The 18496-nt window shown below is 54.4% G+C and overlaps 1 protein-coding gene across 2 annotated transcripts in view; it reads right to left on the bottom strand.

The window, feature by feature from the left end:
- The window catches only part of LOC122393329 (homeotic protein spalt-major-like), a 59613-nt gene that overhangs the window by 4573 nt on the left and 36544 nt on the right, over positions 1 to 18496 (bottom strand). For both annotated transcript variants that reach the window (XR_006258678.1, XM_043389255.1), the window contains exon 2: positions 297 to 3245. Coding sequence is in view for 1 of the 2 variants with exons in the window: in XM_043389255.1 (XP_043245190.1) it covers positions 297 to 3245 (2949 nt within the window). In the remaining variant the exon portion in view is untranslated. The remainder of the gene's footprint in view (positions 1 to 296; positions 3246 to 18496) is intronic.

Here is an 18496-nt window from a genome sequence, read left to right as displayed (position 1 = left end):
GCCCGATATATATCACCCGAGCCGCGCGACAGCTCTCAGAAAACCCGCCGCCCATTTTATAAATGCACATGTTTGCGACACCTGATGACAGATAGACGAGATTTATTGCCGTGAATAATTCAGGAGCTTAATTTCAATCGTGCTTCCCATCTAGCTAGCATTTTACTAATCACCCGTCCCGCCTGGCGTGCCTAGAAAAGCATTCAGCTGTTGCAATATGACAGAGGGTCCCCAACGTCCTCACGGATCTTACACTAGCCAATCAGCGCGTCTGACAGTGGTGACGTCACACTTACCTGGGTAACCGGCGACTCCGGGGAAGCGGGCGTCCAGTCCCCCGAACTGTCCGAACATCGGTCCGGACGTGAACGGGTTCGGAAACCCTCCGAGCGGCAGCCTCATCAGCGGCGAGGCGGCCGCAGAGACGGCGGGGGACGGGACGGCCGGCGCAGCAGCCGAGCGAGGCGTCAGGTCCAGCGGCTGGGCGCCAGTCTCGTCGGCGCTGCCGGAGTAGGGCGCCGGGGAGCCGGAGCCGGAGCCGGCGGCAGCCGGGGACACAGGTTCGGCGGGCTCGGCCGGCTGCGGGGAGCCGCTGCCGGCCGCCGCCGAGTCCATGGAGTCCTCCCCAGAAGCGTCCGAGCGCTCGCCGTTGGTGGCGGCGCCGCCCTCCTTGGTGCGGTTCCCGTTCTCGTCTCTGTCCCGGCTGCCGACCGAGAGAGGCCGCTTGGGTAGGTGCAGCGGGAATCCTCCCGGGAAGCCGGGGAAGCTGGGAAGGTGGCTGGGAGGCAGCGGGAAGCCACCGGGGAACATACCCGCCGGCGGGAACCCGGGCGCCAGGGGCAGCATCGGCTCCAGCACCTCCCCCGCTGCGATCTGCTCGGGAGTCATATCCGTGGGCTCGCCCGTGTGCAGCTTGATGTGCTGCTGCAGGATCAACCCGTTGTGGAAGCGTTTGTGGCACACGGGACACTGGTGCGACATCCGTACAGGTGGCTTGGAGCGGTGCACACCCATGTGCGTCTTCAGGTTACCCTTGGTGGTGAAGGCGCGGCTGCAGATCTTGCACTTGAAGGGCCGCTCACCGGTGTGTGTACGGTAGTGCATCTGCAGAGCAGACTTGCAGGAGAGTACCCTCTGGCAGATGACGCACTGGTTCGGGTCGGTGATCTTGTTCTCAATGTTGTCCACCAGCTGCTGCAGCTTGGACGTCTCTGAGGTCTTCTGCACCTCAATCAGCGCCTCCCACGAGTTGTCATTGACGCCCGGCTTGGGCAGCAGGTTGGTGTAGATGTTGGGGTGCTTGCTGGGGTCCACGTCCGGCGGCAGGTTCAACAGCGGGTTGAACGAGCCGGAGTGGAACGGGAACGCCGGCTGAGGCATGCTCGTCATCGGAAACGAGAACGGGAATGACGGCATCATACGCTGGCCGAGCGAGGCGAGCGCTGCAGAGCGGGGCACTGGCGGCGTGGCCGACTTGGAGAGGTTCTGCGGCCGCTCGGGCGAGTGGTCAGCCGGCTCGCTGTCTGAGCGCACAGCCGAGTCACGCGGCTCGCTCAGACGGCTGTCGCGGCTGCGTTCGTCCACCTCCGACCCAGGTTTCAGAGGTGCTCCAGAATCCTCCTCGATGGGCTCGCGCTTCACCTCAGGTTCGTCAGCACGTGGCCTCTTGGCCTCGTCCAGTCCCGCCTCGTCGTCCGCTGGCCGTTTGATCATAGGCGGCAGAAGACGGCGTAGAGACTCAAGCTCTCGCAGACGGTCACTCAGCGACTGCGTCACCGGGGGTGGCGGAGGGGGCGGTGGAGGCGTCACCCCCTCTCCAGACGGCCGGCTTACCCTCGGCTTGGTCAGACTGAGAGGCTCATCACCAGCCTCGGGCCACTCGGGGGTCGGAGGCTGCTGTGTGGTAGGCGGCAGCTGCGGCGGTGGTGGAGGCGGGGGTGGCGGAGGAGGCGCGGTTTTCCCTCGGTCGCCGGTCGGTCGGACCTTTTCACCAGGACTTGCGTCCGTCTCGTCGTTCAGTGCCCGCGAGTAGAGCGGCGGAGGCCCGAGCAGAGGTGATCCGAAGTGCGGCGGCGGCACCGGCGGCTGCGGAGTCTCCGGTAGCTCACCTAGCTGCGCCAGCAGCGGCGGGAAGAACTTATCCATGTGCTCTGGCACCATGTTGATGTTCATCTTGACGTGCGGGAATCGCGCGCTGTGCCGCTGGAAGTGTACCTTCAGGTTACCCTTGGTGGTGAAGCGGTTCCCGCAGATGTTGCACTTGTACGGCCTCTCTCCGGTGTGAGACCGGATGTGGATCTGCAGCGCCGAGTCGCTGCCGAACACCTTACCACAATAGCGACAGCGGTGCTTGAAGAACGGCGCCTCCTTGCGGTCGCCAGAGAAGCCTCCCGGCGCCTTGGTGTGCCGGTACATCTCATCGACCATGTTGTTGGCCAGGAGACCCTGGCTAGCGTTGCTCAGCACCTGCTGGGTGGTCTTCTGCAGGAGCTGCAGCGAGTTACCGCTCTCTGTCGGACCGTCATCCGTCGGCTGGATCACTGACGACGCCAGCGACGGTGGCGGCGGCGCTGACGACGGTGGTGGAGGCGGGGGTGGGGGTGGCAGCTGCGACGGTGGTGCACCGTCCAGTGGCTCCTCTTTGAGAGGCGGGGAGGGCAGCGGCGGCTCCGTCTGCCGGTCGCTCGGTGGCGGACTGCCGGCGGTGCGAGGCTCACCCTCCGACTCCGAACCATCCCGGCGCTCCTCGCTCTTGGTGATACGCAGTTGCGCCTGCAGTTGCTGGATCAGGTTCATCTGAAACACCTGCTGCTGCTGCAGGGTGAACAGCGTCGACTGCAGGATAGCCAGTTCCTGGAGAGCCTTTGGGTTGTGCGTGTTGTTGGCCACGGCCGAGGCGGTCAGCTGCGCCACCGCCATGCCGGTGCTCTGCAGCGACTCCAGGGACGGAGAGCCGGCCTTGAGGGCCTGCAGCAGACCAGGCAGCGCCGCCGGTGAGCCCGTCAGAGAAGCCAGCGAGCTGAGAGAGCTCGCCAGGTTCGCCTGAAGCGCGCCCAGTTTGGTCTCCTCGGTGATGAGGCGCGCGCGGGGGCTGTCCCGACTGGCGACACTGCCGGCCGGAGACGCCACTGAGCCGTCGGCTTCGTCCTGCTCGGCGTCCGCGGCCGGCTCGGACTCGGGACGACGCTCCTCGATCGGCGAGCGTCGGCCGTCGAGGTCGGCGCAGTCGACCTCCGATCCACCGCCTGAGGGCACAGAGAGAACGGAGCGTCAGTTACCTATGGAGCAAACAACCCAAGGACCGAATACATAAGACGTGCATGAGGTCCTCACCACCCCACACAGCGGCCAACGGCCTCCAAAGCACACCGCCTGAAAGAAGAGCACGTGAGCCGTCACCAGCGGGGGTCGCCGTCCCGAGAGGCGACCACCTGATCCATCTCGGCCGCCGCGATCCGATGATCCGGCCAGGCGCGCCGAAGCGCGTCGGACCGGCAGATGAAGGCGAACCGCGCAGGCCGCCCCCACCGGACCGGCGCGACATTACCAGCGCCATTACACGCCGCGATGGAGCTCAAAACGGGGATTATTCGGCGCACCAGATTATGACTCGGCCGGCGCGGCCCAACTTATGAGTGGCTGCGTACGGTGAAAGGCGCGATGCGCATCGTGGTGTGAAGCACGCCGCACCGATCGCATAACTATATACATATGTGCACGTGAGACTGGGTCTGCTCCCATTCAGCTCGGCGGCGCGGTGCGGTCGCAGCTCGGCTGGACGTCGGATTATGGCACCCATTGTGAGACCTCGATCGGCAGACGACGCGTCCCACTGCGCCGAAACAGCTCTACGTCAGATCTGCGCTGCCTCAAACTGGAGCGCACACGCTTCTGCTCGTCTCCGTTCGTGGACCACGGTTTGCCAAGCCAGTCTCTCGTGGCGTGTGGCCATGTTCGTCGATCGTCTCCCATCCGTGTTTCGTGGTGTCTCCGCCGCGTGCCATTCGTCTCTGCCGCAGTCGGCTCGCGCTCGTACGTCGGTCATGTTTCTGGGCCGCGCAACAGCAAAGCTAGACAAACAGGCGCCCACATAAACATGTTTAAACACTCATAAGCTTGCACCTCGGCTTTGACGGCGGGTTTCGATCGCTGTTTGCTTGTCTTGCTATTCTTAGCCGGCGGCGAGTTTGCGCGCCCGGCCGCGCCGCGGGCGCAGAGAGCTGCTCTGTTTCGTCGGCAGCGCGGTGACAGATGCTCTGCCCTGCCTCCCTCTCTCCCGTGCGTAGCTCGCGGTGCGGCCCGTGTCGCGGCGCCGGCCCCCGGAGCCGTCCGTCATCCCCGACAGGCCAGTGTCACCCGGAGCTGACGGATGCCGGACCGGTGACCGTGCCGCGGCGCATTGTGCACCGGCACGTGGCGCCCCTTCCGCCGCACCTGCGCCGCTAACGCCGCCAGGAGCGGCGCGTTACGCGTGACGTTCTGATGGAAAGGGTCGAGTGGGGTGAGGCATGGAGAGGTGCGAGATTCCAGAGACGGACGGGTCAGGCAGCACAGCTGATAAAGTTCTAATGACTTGGTTGGGTGGGACGTCGAGTGACATGGCTCTCTTCCATGTGGGAAAACACGTGCTGCAGTTCCGTACTTTTAACCTGCACAAGGGCTCCGCCACGGACTTTTGGTTGGGGGGGACGGTCTGCTCTTCGCCCATCGCCCTATTGTCTCCTCTAAACCTAGGGTACCCCCAAATTCAGTTTTCTCATCGGATTTAGGCCACTTGTTTTTCGTCATAGCCCTGATACGATGATTTTTTTTTTTACTAAAAAAAAGTAGAGAAATGTTAGGCCACCTGACCCATGCAATACCTATTAGGTACCCAATATTAGATTGCACCTTCCTCATATTGTCACACCAGACGAAAAAAATTGAAAAATAAACCTCAATTTTTTAATGGTATCTGGCTCATAGTTTTGCGCTGAATCTGAATCAGTTTTTAGCATTTGGCGAAGGTCGGGTCAGGTTAGGTGAGTTCAACAAGTGCGTCATGCGTGTCCCGCCGGCTAGCCAAAGTAGGTGTCAACCACCACAGACAGCTTCGTAACATGTTGCATTGGTACCAAACCTACTTCTCAAATGTTCAAATGGATGCTTAATTCGACATCATCTCCAAAAAGTTTCCTAGTAACATGCCTAACTCGAAAAAGTGAACCAAATTCATCTAACGGTAATGACCTTGACCTGATATTCACGTGACCTTGACACCAACCATAATGCATGTGTCTACCGTCATTTCAAATGTTGGCTCGGTTTTATGACATAAGTCTGGAAACGTTAGATAATGTGCGCTAACATACGCCGAATCGGTGTTTCGGCCTGACATGGTCTGGAGAAATAGGCCACAGGCCCAAGGGTCAGGGGGGCTAGGATCATGAAATTTTCAGGGGATGTGTAAAATTCCCGGGAAATACTTATAGTTTCGTCACGTTAAACCACTTTTTACGCGAGTTACTTGCGAAAAACTGAGGGATGGGGCAACCGACCCACCATAAGAACGAGGTTTAACCTCTCAAACACTGGAAACAAACATCTTCTCTCATCCTACAGTTCTGCGATATTCTTATTTGACCGATGGAAGTTTCCAAAGAACGAACGCGTTTACCCGAAAGAGTAATTTCCGACTCCGTGTTGCGCGTTTAATTGATTGAGAAATCCCTATCTGATCTGGATATACCTACTGGATTCATCATCGGAATGGCGCGTGTGATTGCGAACATTCGTCAGTAGACTCAAGTTGATATACCTAACGCGAAAACGCCTGTCGATATGGTCTACAAAAAAAAACTGAAATCCGTTGCCCCCATAACAGAAAAAGACAAAAAGCACAGCGACAATATAGTTATCGACGGCAGGTTAATTAAATTATCATTACCTATGTCTTTTTCTTCGGAGAATCTTTGCACCTATGTTCTGTTTTCGGTGTCAGTAACAAGAGTCGATTTATCTACCAGCAGTAGAGCCGATTATTGGGGGGGACAAAAGATAGTATGTCCCACCCAACATTTTGGTTGGGGGGGACATGTCCCACCCGTCCCCCCCGGTGGCGGAGCCCTTGAACCTGCATCACCTATTACGCGTTTCTGACTTCTGTCGGCCAGTGCCCTTCTGACAGGTCCGTCAGACATATCTGACAGTTATGCTGCTCTGTCAGGCGACTGTCCTCCAGACACCAGACGTCACCGGCCATCTGTCACTGACATTTGTTTCTGTCAGCCGACAGCCTGACAGGGACCATCCTTCAGGAGCGGTGGTCCTGTCAGCGGCTGTAGTGACCGGTAGTCTGGGGCCTGTGAAGGTGGACTGAGGTGCGGTGCCTATATCGGGGGACACATCTTTGGCGGGGATCTCCGATCTGCGCGACTCAGCAGCCAGATCAGACTTCATCTGATGGGGTTGCCGGTCTAGCCGTCTGACACGCGCGTCCCCCGTTCAGTCCTCGTGTGATGACCGATGTTCGCAACTGTTCTTAACCCGTTGACTGACGCCTCGGTCTGATCTCAGCTGAACGGTATACTGACCTGACCCCGGCACAGCCCCGGCTCGCTGTACCGAAGCGTCTAGCACCGAAATGCCTAAGTAGAATCGGGAAACTACATAGGTATTTCCGTAGCTAGCTAGCCTACGGTGGTAATTTCTTTTGCACCGACCCGTAACGTAAACATTCAGCTTCTCTGTGAAATATCTGATAAAATTGCCAGGGATGTTTTTCGTGGTTGTCCGGACTCTGGTATAGGCAAATTGACTCGCAAGTTACCTAGCTAGGTATTCAGGTGCAAGAGCCCTCTGACCTGACACCGGCCCGCTGACCGCCGCCCTGACCTGACCGCTGTTCTGACCTGACCTGACCTGACCTGACCCGACCTGACCTGACCTGACCTCTGACCTCTGCCCGCTGACCGCCGCCTCAGCCGTCCTATCCGCTCAGCGCGGCTATGACGCCGCGGCGGCCGTCGCCGTCCGACGGGCATTGATTGGTGACGGCTAGCAGGCTGTGCGCCGCCGGCAGCGCCGCGCCGATAAAATATGGACTCGTTTGCAGGCCGCTGCACGGCGGGCGGCCATCGCGAGCCGCGCGGCGCCGGCCGCCATTGGACGAGCGGCGCGCTCGCATCCGTGATCAGGGCCGCCGGGCCGGCAGCGCGCTGCACTCCGCCCCCTCCCGGCGGCCGGCGGCCCACCGCCGCGGCCGGCGGGACGAGCGGTGACGCCGTCCGGCCACTGTCCTCCGTCCACGCAGCGCTGAGCGGACAGCTGAGGGAGAGGCCGCCGCCGGGTACGGTCGCGGCAGTTATATTTTATGACCGACCGGTCTTGGATAGGGCTGGGCTGCAACGAGCACGGAGCTGGTAGTGGTGGTGAAGCGTGCTTTTCCGCCAGAGGCACTCTAACCATGCATGATGCAGCTTGCGCTGTCCGTTTATTGTCAAAGTCAGCACACTGGCCAAGGCCTGCTGTTTTGAGCTGCACACGCACTACGGTCTTACTAGCCTAGCACTACCCTCCCCCCTCTGTCATCCAATTTGCGACGTCATCGGGTGGCTCCTCCGCCCAGGTCCGTTACGCGCAAAACGACTTCCTGTCGTGACCCGTCACGGACCGTGGCCATGTGACCTGTGCGTCACGTTACCGGCCACCCTGGGGCCTGCCGACCGTCACAACACACTCAGTGTAACGGTGCAGCGCAACTGGTGGCATTGTGACGCCTACGCGCGACGTGCCACATGCTTTCTCTAGAAAGTCTCTTCAGGTGACTGGCCACAGGTCACTGCAGGTCACTGGTCAGGACTTTCTGCCAACTACGAACGGGGTCGTTTTTCTTGAAACCTGTATGCATAGACGAGAAGGAATGCAGTTTTCTGTCTCTTGCTCATGCCTTCCGCGGCGGCGCTCGCGGCCTCGCCCCGACAATTTTCCGCCCAATTGCAGCATCTCCATATGAAAGGGTGGCCTGCTCGCGCCCGTCATATGCTTTCGGTGGGTACAAAGGGCGGTGCGACGGCCGACAACCCTTTGGATAATCCGACCAGGCGGCTGGCGACACTGTATCAGTCGATCGCGTCGATCGGGGTCGAGCCGCGTCGGGACCGCCGGCGCAGCCGACACAGCCATTGGCTGTCAGAGGGGCGCCTGGGACACGAGGGGGGAGGGGGCCGCTAAAACGACACAGATGGAGCAGCTTAAAAACGACACACTGTGCACCAGCCCCGCGCAGCCGTCCCGGAAGAAAGAACGATGAAATCTAAACTAAATGCTCAAATTAAATCACGCTACGATGGCGGCGTGTGACAGAGGGGGGGGGGGGGAGGGAGGCAGAGGGACGGCGGTGGTGAGCGCGGGGAGAGCATCTGGTCGGAATGAGATCAAAAGACTCGCGGTGACAGCATTACGTGATCGGCCAATAAAAGCCTGTCTTTTCACATGTCGCCGCAATTCGCTGTCACTGGGCCGTGCTATTTACGCAGGCGGCTGGCTCCGCGGCTAGCCCGCGGCGCCGGCGTCTGGCCCGCAGCAGAGCTCCCTCATCCTTTGCAGGAGCGGTACACAACCTGTGGACGCGGCTGCAGCGACACATGTCGAATTCCCTCGGCAGTATGATAAGGCGCCTCGTGTCTGTTCGACAAGGCGTCTGGCGTCTGACCTTTCTGATCGGCCGGCGACCTGCCCCCGCCGGCGGCACACCTTTGAAGTCGTCACATCAAATAGCCGACCCCAGGATGGCGCCGTCCGAACACTGTTTGCCTACATGAGGAGGGTTCTGGGTGCCAGCCAGGCATGCGTCATATAGCATGTCTCATAAGTGGTTAGATGACGGCTGGGAGTGGCGGCGGAGGCGGCGGGTGAAGTGAGGCGCTAACCACCTTGCCCATCTTATCCAGTACTGACGCTTTGGCTGACGCTACCAAAGACCTCCAGATACGTCAGGCAAAAAATCGTCCAATTTAAACGCGGAGGCCAGTTTTGCTGCAGGTGGCAGACTAGGAAATGGGCCGGCGGCTGGGACGCGCCACTGGGCCAGAAGTTCAGAACGTCAGAGGCGGCGAGCTATTTTGATACGCCGGCAGTTACCAGGGCGGTTTGATATCCTGGGGTTTGATGGAGCCGCGGTGCCGTCTCATATCAGCTGAACACGGCTGCCATCCATGTCGAGCCGACTGCCCGTGTAGCGAGAGCAAGCACTCAGCCGCGCCACGACACAAGATAATATCGGAGATATGCTTTGTTCTCCAGTTTTGACAAGCAGGAACAGCAGGATTTAGCAAACAACAATGTTTGCAGACAAGAAGTTTCATATTGCTCAAAGCGAACTTGTTTTGATGCACAGAAGGTAAGCAAACATGCAAAGATGAAAGCTTATTGCGATGCTCAGGGGCTCCACTAGGAGCCCTTAGAGTGTCGTCATCTGAGGTTATTAATGAACCAGAGAAACCGGGGCCGTGCCAGCTCCTTAAAACTGTCCCGTTTGGCATTATCGAAGGATTGTCGTCCGGAAGTAATTCGTGAATCTAAAATAAGCTGTTGAGTGGACGCTTAAGTAAAACAAATCTGTTTGCCAGGGAGTTTAATAAATGGCCCGATTAGTTGGTTACAGCTACTATCCGTGACAGCAGTTTGTGTTAGACTGTACTTCATCAAGCTGCACAATGACAGAACATGAGGCAAACAAAGCTATAGACACTCATATTTCATCATACACGCTTGCAGATATTTAAAAATAAGGTTTTAACAAAGTATGAAACTTAATTAATGTATTGGAACACCCTTACAAAAGGAAATTCCTAGAGAGAAAAAAAAACATCAAGTTTAACCACGTTTGACAGAAAAGCATCTATCATAATATGCTGGTAATGCTCGTTTGATGTTTTGTGATCCTAAAAATTTGGACGGTTTCGCTAACCGGTCAGGGGTGACTTTGGGATGATCCGTGCTCAGCCGGCATGGCGTTAAAGGCAGAGGAAAAAACGAGCTGGTCTTCTCAGTCTCAGCATTCATCTAAGCAGGGTTGTATACCAATCAAGTCGATTGAATTGATTGATTTGTTTCAACGCGTATTTTGAGTTGATTGGATTGAGTCAATTGACTTTTCGAGATGACTGGTTGACTGACTCGTTTGACTTTAGCGACTGGTTGACTGATTTGATTCCTGAAAATTAGAGTGACTCGTATGATTGAGTCGATTGAAAGGAGAGTTCAAATAACTTTTAGTTGACGAAAAATAATGACACCAATTGATGACATCAAAGATCACAAAACTACACTGAAAACTGCTTGTCATCACAACTGCAATATGGGGTAGATGGCCAAATAAAGAACAGGGCCTAAACATGAACAGCCAACTTTGACTTTCAACTGCAATAACTGCACCAATCCTGGTGATAGAACCTGGCGATGCACCTACCTACCTTTCTGCACTCAGCAGGAAACGTTTTTTCTAATCCAGATGATAAAGTGCAAGGCCCTATATACTAATAAAGTGTGATTAATTAATAATTCACATCTCCACATCTCCTCAGAAACAACCCACTGAACTCTATAAATATCTGAAACCCCTACAAAAATAACTGAATCAAAAGCGCCGTTTTCGTCTCGCTATTTACGTTTACGTGCCTAATTAATAGCTAATTTGCTGCATTGTTTAATTTGCAGCAGAACGTTTGTTGATCCTTTTCTCCTGAGAGCCTAAGCATAACATATTTAATATATTTCATTTTCCTTGAAATATTTTACCGAATATTATTAAGTGGTTTTATTTCAAATAAAATAGTAACTAAAACGAAATTGGTGTTGTATAACCGATTTATTTTATGATGATCTACCATACTACATGATAATCAATGAAGTCATCTTACCAAAAAATCAAAAGACGTAGAATAAGGATTTATAAAAGCTTAGCATACTTATTGGCAAAACGTTTTCATGCAGTCGCAGCACCGTGCCGTTTTCTCGCGTTTTAATTTTCCTCGTTCCCACTTCCTTTGTCCTTAACTTATACTGTGGTTCCAGAGTTCCTGTCCTCTCCATTTCATTTTAAATATATTTTTTAACCCTCATCCCTATCCCCCAGTCCTAACAGTTTCAAATTGTATTGCAATAAAATTCAAACACAAATGTTTTGAATTCTTCACATAGGTACCTAACATTGACATGCCACGTCCATAGTCGTGGACCGCTAAATACTTCAAATCTCTTCCTTCCCAATCTGACAACATCCCACGTCTCAAATGCACATTGTGTGGAAAGATTTTTCAGGCTGCCCGTCAGTCTCTGTCTAACCAAAACCGTCACATACAGGTAAGATATTTATTTCTATTTCCCTATGGTTAATATGTTATTGATGCATATAATCCATTGAAATAGACATGGTGTAGGGTAAATGGCCAAATCACGAACACTGCCAAAATCCGAGCAGCCAACTTTCAACTGCAATATCTGATATTTAGTGTAAATGGAGTTGGAATATGGCCAAAATTAAATTGACAACTTTTAGGTGAAGTGAAAGGTGGTGATTTGGGTTAAGGGGCAAGTCGACTACTGGGTTATTTTGCACCCATTAAATGAAACTTCTGCTCCAATTCTACCCATTGAACCTCAATATCATGATCCACCTGTCCATCACTAGGTATCCTTCCTTATTACATAGAAACTTTGAATGGCATGGCAATTTATAATTTTAAATGACAATATTTTTATGTTTCTTCTGTAGGTAGGTAGGTAGGTAGGTACACCAGACTGCTATGGACACTTTTCCAAGTTGGTGGGCAAAAAACCTAATGTATGTCTTGGTTTGAGTCGTTTGATTGAGTTGATTGATTCCTTTCATTGTCGCGTTTGAGTCGATTGAATCAATTCCCGAAAACTGCTCTGACTTGATTGATTTGATTGGTTTCCCAAATTTGTCGTGATTGAATTGATTGCTATTGACTGAGTCGTATACAACCCTGCATCTAAGTTTGCCACAGTAATTACTGCCAGTGACCGAGACTGCCGAACGGTGAATTTGCCAGTTCCGTCTCCTACGTGCAATCATTTTCTTGTCAAATGTTTTTTATATCTAGCACGACCCTATATGACTGTTACCTCACGCTTAGGTCTTAAATCACCAGCGACATTAATTCATAGATAACCTGCACGATAGGGCAGTTAACTTTACGACATGTTCCCAAATGTATCGGCATGATAATGGCGTTGATAATTATGCATGCATAGTCCAACACCGGATCACAGTTCGACACCCCTGGGTACAAAAATTTGGGATAGGTATCGGTGGCGGCTGCATAAAACATTCCAGCTCCGGGTATGTGACGAGGGGCTCAGCTGCCCCGCTGACAGCCCGTAATGTTCAGAGCTCAGTACAAACTGTGCTAGCGCTGGCAATGGCCGTTATTTACCATATAATGCATGACCGGTGTCTGTTCTTCCGATGGGCGTGACAGACGCCGGCACCTCTGAGCAGTTCGCTGCCGAATATAATGGCCGCTGCCGCCAAAACTAAAAGATCAACTTCGAACAGGTTCAGTCAACGACCCATAATCCCATGTCCTGCTCCCGACACTAAACCGGCCATTATATCGGTATAAAATATACATTTACGACGTTAAATTCCATTTTATGACAAACAAATTCAGAAGGAAGTAATTACGTCTAATTGGAGAGGACTACGAATCGTGTACAAAGTTACGTAATAAATAGTTATCTATTCTGTCCATCTCGCCGTCTGTCCGTATATCCGTCCGTCCGTCCGTCTGTCCCGTCCGTCTGTCCGTCTGTCCGTCTGTCCGTCTGTCCGTCTGTCCGTCTGTCCGTCTGTCCGTCCGTCCGCTGTCCGTCCGTCCGTCCGTCTGTCCGTCTGTCCGTCTGTCCGTCTGTCCGTCTGTCCGTCTGTCCGTCTGTCCGTCTGTCCGTCTGTCCGTCCGTCTGTCCATCTGTCCGTCCGCTGTCTGTCTGTCCGTCCGTCCGTCCGTCCGTCCGTCCGTCCGTCCGTCCGTCCGTCCGTCCGTCCGTCCGTCCGTCCGTCTGTCCGTCTGTCCGTCTGTCCGTCTGTCCGTCTGTCCGTCTGTCCGTCTGTCCGTTCGTCCCTCCGTCCGTCCGTCCGTCTGTCCGTCCGTCCGTCCGTTTATCCGTCCGTCCGTCCGTCCGTCCGTTTATCTGTCCGTCCGTCCGTCCGTCATCTGGCCGGGCAGAGAGGGCCATTCCCTCCGCGGCCACCACCCCACAGCTCGGCGCGGCGGCAGTCGTAGCGCAGATCGACCCGGCGCGGCGAGACTGGCGCTGGCTGACGTAGGATGATAAATGACGGTGCTCTGGGCCGGTCGGTATAACATGGCTGCCGGACGCCATGTCATCTGGCCGGCGAGCTGGCCAGGTCGGGGGCCGCCGCACTGCGCCACCACTGCCGCCGGCGCCGCCGCTGCGCCGCGTCTGTGTCATTCAGATCCCGGACGCTATTTATCCGGGATTGATAGATACATAATACAATCCGCGCCGAGGCACGCATGCCCGTCACCGGCTTTGTCCTAAAATCTGGGCCTAGTTGTAAACGCGCTCATAACTGTCGGACTCGACGGTGAAAAATTATCGTATTGTGAAAAATAATTGGAGGATCCGCGACGGGCTCTCGTTTTATGACAGCAGACATATAAAGAGAAATTCCGCTGGGTCGGCGTCCGTAAAATCCATTACGACTGCGCACACGGCGTCCGCTCCTCATGCTTTGAATCAAAACCTCTTGAAATATTTAAATGTGTCCGTGGGATGAGGCAGGCTGTTATCAGTCCCGGGGATCGGTCTAGGGACGTCCTTCCAGCCAGCAGGGACAGGGACCGGCCGCCGCGCCGATCCGTCCAGCGGCTGGTCCCGTCTGGAGCACTGGGGACATGTGTAACGGAATGAACGGTACACATGATCCTTCGCGCCTGCTGCCGGCTGTTTAACAACTTTGGTAGGTACTCAGCAATGTGTAGGAATCGCATGGAAAGAGTTGACGAACTATGAGCTCGTCTTTGCTGTTTTATTAGAATTGCTAGTAATAAATCTATTATCTACATATAGCAGCCCCAGCCATGTGTAATTACATATAGTGCGCCTAAAAGGCCTTACTTTTTTATTTTTTTTTATTTATTTAGGCCTCCCTCCAACAGGCACTTGTCGCCCAATTACAGGAGGGCTCCTCCTCCTCCTGGCCCTTGTTCCCACACCCCCCAGGCTACGGCTGAAGCGGGAGCCTACCCCACTCCTGGTGACACAGCCGGGGACGACGCCCGCGGAACGGGCGGAACCGGGAATCGAACCCGAGACCCGGCACCGCCCGCACCGCGGGTCGACGCCTTAACCGACTGCGCCACCAGGGCCGCTGATGAGGCCATACTAACATCAATACGCGACATAATAGAATATAGGTAATAATGCTGCTTTGTCCTACATCTGCGTACTAAGAAATTGTCACGACAACCTTTGTGCGATGATGAGATCAAATTTGAACCGCTCCTCCCGTCCTTGGTCCTCCAGTTACGAGGGTCAATAGTTAGAAGGCGGGCGTGACATCCCAAATAGGTCCCACCGGGTAATTTAGTGTGACGTTTCCACTGGTGCCCGTTCAAGGTAACCCGAAAACGAGCGGACGGCGCCGGATGCCCGCTACAAAGGGCAAAAGGTGGACGTTGGAGGATGCATAGCAAAAGGATGACGAAGACGCAAAGTGATGAGTGGTTCAAGAGATGCAGTGATTTAGAGTTGACAGTGCACCATATCATGTTTGTGCTAAAGGATGCATCGCTGAAGGCAATGCCAGCGAAATTTTCATCTTAATTCCATTAGGTTTTCGAAAATTTCGATAACGTAGATTTTTTAGATCACAGTTTGTAAACTATATATAAACATGCTTGTAAAAGTTCTTGGGGTTAGATTGGATGCATTCAGCATTTGACAACTGGAATCTCATTCAAATGATTTCTAGTGTCACACAAGACAAGTGAAACACAACCTAGTGGAAAACACACAAGCAGTCAACAACATGGACGGCTTTGAGTACGACAGCATGGGGCGACGGAGGAACACCTGCCAAGGGCAGTGGGCGGACTGCCGGTCCTTCAGATTGGCCCTCTGGACACTGCCGGTCCCTCGTAATGGCTCTCGGACACCGCGGTCTTTCATAGCAGTCCTCCGGGCAGTGGGCTGTGACCTCCGGTCCTTCAGCACCCCCCCCCCCACACACACACACTGCAGGACCTTGAAAGTGACCCTCCGGGCAGATCTGAGTAAACGGGCCTCCCTGTCCCCCCGGGGCACAGGATGACTGCAGCCAGCCGCGCAGCGCACTGCAACGTTCCCAGGAAACATGTAATTGTGTGTCCCCTGGAAGATGGCTCGGCGGTGGCTCGGCTGAATCATAAACCGCAACATGGTCGTTTCCGAAATATTCCAGGGGGAACAAATAAATATGTCACTGCCTGCAACTCTCGTGAAAGATACCCATCGGCTTATCTTTTGATACAGATCTAATTAAATAGGACCAAGTTTCTGGAAAGCCACAGCTTATCGAGTTTTCACAATAAATGTATCTCCATAAAAATAGATGCTCGACTCCTTGGGGCTTGGGCTGAAGCACTACTAGCTCCACGGCTCCATAGCTCCACGGAACTCTACCCCTGCCGCCCGAGCGACCGGCATCCAGTGTCGCCCCACTTCATCCTCGGTCCTTCATCTCTTTCTCTGCGCCTCCCAATCGTGCCATCTGGGCGGGCGTTTCATTTCTCATGCGCGCCGTCGTCGGAGGCGAAGGGGTGCACTTAGCCGAGCGATATCGCCCCATCGTCCGGGCGCCGTCCGCCGCTCCTCCGGTCCCCACTTGGGCGTTCGGTACCCACTTCTACGGGAGTGTGAGTACACACACTGCGCAACACACACACACACACAGACAGACAGGCAGACAGACAGACACACACACGGACAGAGGAGTGGGAGGATGAGAAGGAGGAGGGAAGGGAGCCCGGGTCGCGCCCGGCGATGCTATCGGCCGCGTGCCGACAGGGCCGGCGTGTCTCTGGTCCTGTTTGTATTCATATCGGCCCGTGTCGGCCCCACTATCTGTTTGTCGCCCCGTTTGAGTAATGTGTAATGCCGGAGCGGTACCTGGGTGCCCACTGTCAGCGGGTATCGGCCGCCGGCTCACCGTCTGTTCCGCTCTCACCGGGCGCAGATGGAGGCGGTTTCCTTGTATCTCTAGCTTTACATAATTGGAAACCAGGGCTAACAAAATGTTTTGACATGGTTTGACAGGGCTCTGGACAAAACATTTTTTTTCTGAGTACCATTTACGTTGAATATATGCAGCCTTTCAATGAAAAGTACCAATATCGAATTCCTGCGCCAGAAACAATGTGATTTGCCAGCCTCTGACGTCAGCAAGTTCGCCAAAATCTACAACCAACCATCATCAAAGCAAGCGCTATAAATTTGCCGCAATTTGAATATGTGTACATTGGAGCAGGGGGTCGCTCGGAGCGGCTCTCCGGTCATATAGCCGCCACTAATGGAGGTCGTCCGTCGCCGGTCGACGCGCCCCTCAATCGGCCCGCGCTGCCAGCGGGCGGGTCGCCGGCCCGATCCGCCGTCCCGACTGCCGCCGATATTTACGAGCTAGCCCGTTTTGACCGATGCACCAGCTGCTGAAACATCGGGCCACGCCACGCTGGCCGAAATTTATAATATATGAAGAGGAAATTTACGAGCAAGGAAAAATACAAATTATGCACTATCTTGATGACACAAAAGAGGGGAATTAATTTTCGTTTGTCACGCTGCGGAGGACAAGCGCCGACAGGCAGTCACAATTAGGGCACGAACCGAGGGCGCTGGTCACTGCCGTGTGTTGACCGCTGCGAAATATACGGTCCGCGCAGCCACACAGTGCATCAGGTAAAAGGCGATTGTGATGTTATGTCGGCGAAAAATGTCAGCCATCAATTAGCGGTCACCTGTTAGGTTGTCACTTACTGCAGCGCCGAAACTATGACGCCGACCTGCAGAGCGCACTTCAGAATGGGAACGACTGTGCTGTGACGTGGCACACAATGTGATGGGCTCAGTGGCTCCATAGAAAGCGGAACATTTGCTCGACAATTTAGAGAAGTACCAAAGTAACTGCTGTATTTGATGCGCTCTCAGACCCAATAAATAAACAAACATACAAAGTTTTAGAAAACGCTGAAAAGTTCCTACGTAATGGAAACATCGATGCAATGATTTTAAGTAATTAAAGAATGCAAAAATCATTACCTATAAAAAATTACACCCGATCACCCACCCCAGAAGATAAATCCCTACGATCTATCTCCCCAAACTCCCGATTCGTGCCGCCCATCCCCGACCCCATCACCCCTTCCCCGCTGCTCGTCCCTCCGCGATCGGACCGATTGACCGCTGCGTTTGGCCCCGATCCGGCGTGACACTAATAAAACCATGTGCAGGTGGGCACACGTCACTAGGGCGCCACAACTGTCGTAAACGTCAGCCGACCGGCCCTATCGGCGTGGACGGGCCATAACAAAATGTGGGGAATCTGAGCCGGCCGGCCGAGATCGGCCTCAATCGGAGCAGGCCGTATAACCGGACCGGTCAAAGGGATGAGATCACACGGGAGATGGAGAGGCTTAGCGCGCCGCTCGTCCAAGCCGGTCAGTTTTGGTGGGTCTCAAATACTGACGGTGATCCGTCTCGATTTGTCATTTATGATAGCTTTTGGAATTATGAATAAACAAATTGGCAATGCGATCATATAATGTTCTGAGGATTTGCACAACAATGGCGTTTCCTCAGCTTCATTCTGAGGATGGACGGTTATTCACAGATTCCCTGTCCCGAAATTCACAATGTTTTTATGATTATCAATTTCTATTTCATTCACAATTTGAGGAAGAAATAATTAAACAGACCCGATATAGTGATGACCGACCTATGTGGCGCAATTTGATGCTTAATCCTAAAAAGTTGTAAATTTTTTCCAAATCAAAATTAAAGACATCGAACCAGTCATGAATAAAAACACGTCAAAAAGGCAACAGAGACACCTCCCGCCCCGTTGCTGCCCGCGTGCAGCAGCAGCAGCAGCAGGGGACCGGAAACCCAGGAGAGGGGGCGGGGGCGGGACGGTCGTCCCGCTCCGTTCGACCAGCCCACCTAGGCAGCCGTCGCGCACTCTCCCTTACGCCTCGTCCCATCACGGCGTCGGACAAAGCAGCGCCGATTGTTCTGGCTGTTTTTGCCGGCGTTTTTCCGCTGTCACCTTCTGTCCGGCCGAGCCTCTATCATGTGTAAGTGTGAACAGGCACAAAAAGAGGCGCACCGCTCGGCGCGTGTGTCATCGGCCGTATTTTATACCTGAGGACCCGTGAGCCGGTGCCGCCCCGCCCAGCCCCGTGCCGTGTGGTCTCCTGTGGTCCTGCGTGGT

Source organism: Amphibalanus amphitrite, unplaced genomic scaffold (genome assembly GCF_019059575.1).
Source record: "Amphibalanus amphitrite isolate SeventyFive unplaced genomic scaffold, NRLGWU_Aamphi_draft 000530F_arrow, whole genome shotgun sequence".
Classification (NCBI taxonomy): domain Eukaryota; kingdom Metazoa; phylum Arthropoda; class Thecostraca; order Balanomorpha; family Balanidae; genus Amphibalanus; species Amphibalanus amphitrite.
The sequence above is the reverse complement of the archived record's forward strand: the minus strand, read 5'-3'. Positions and strand labels throughout refer to the sequence as shown.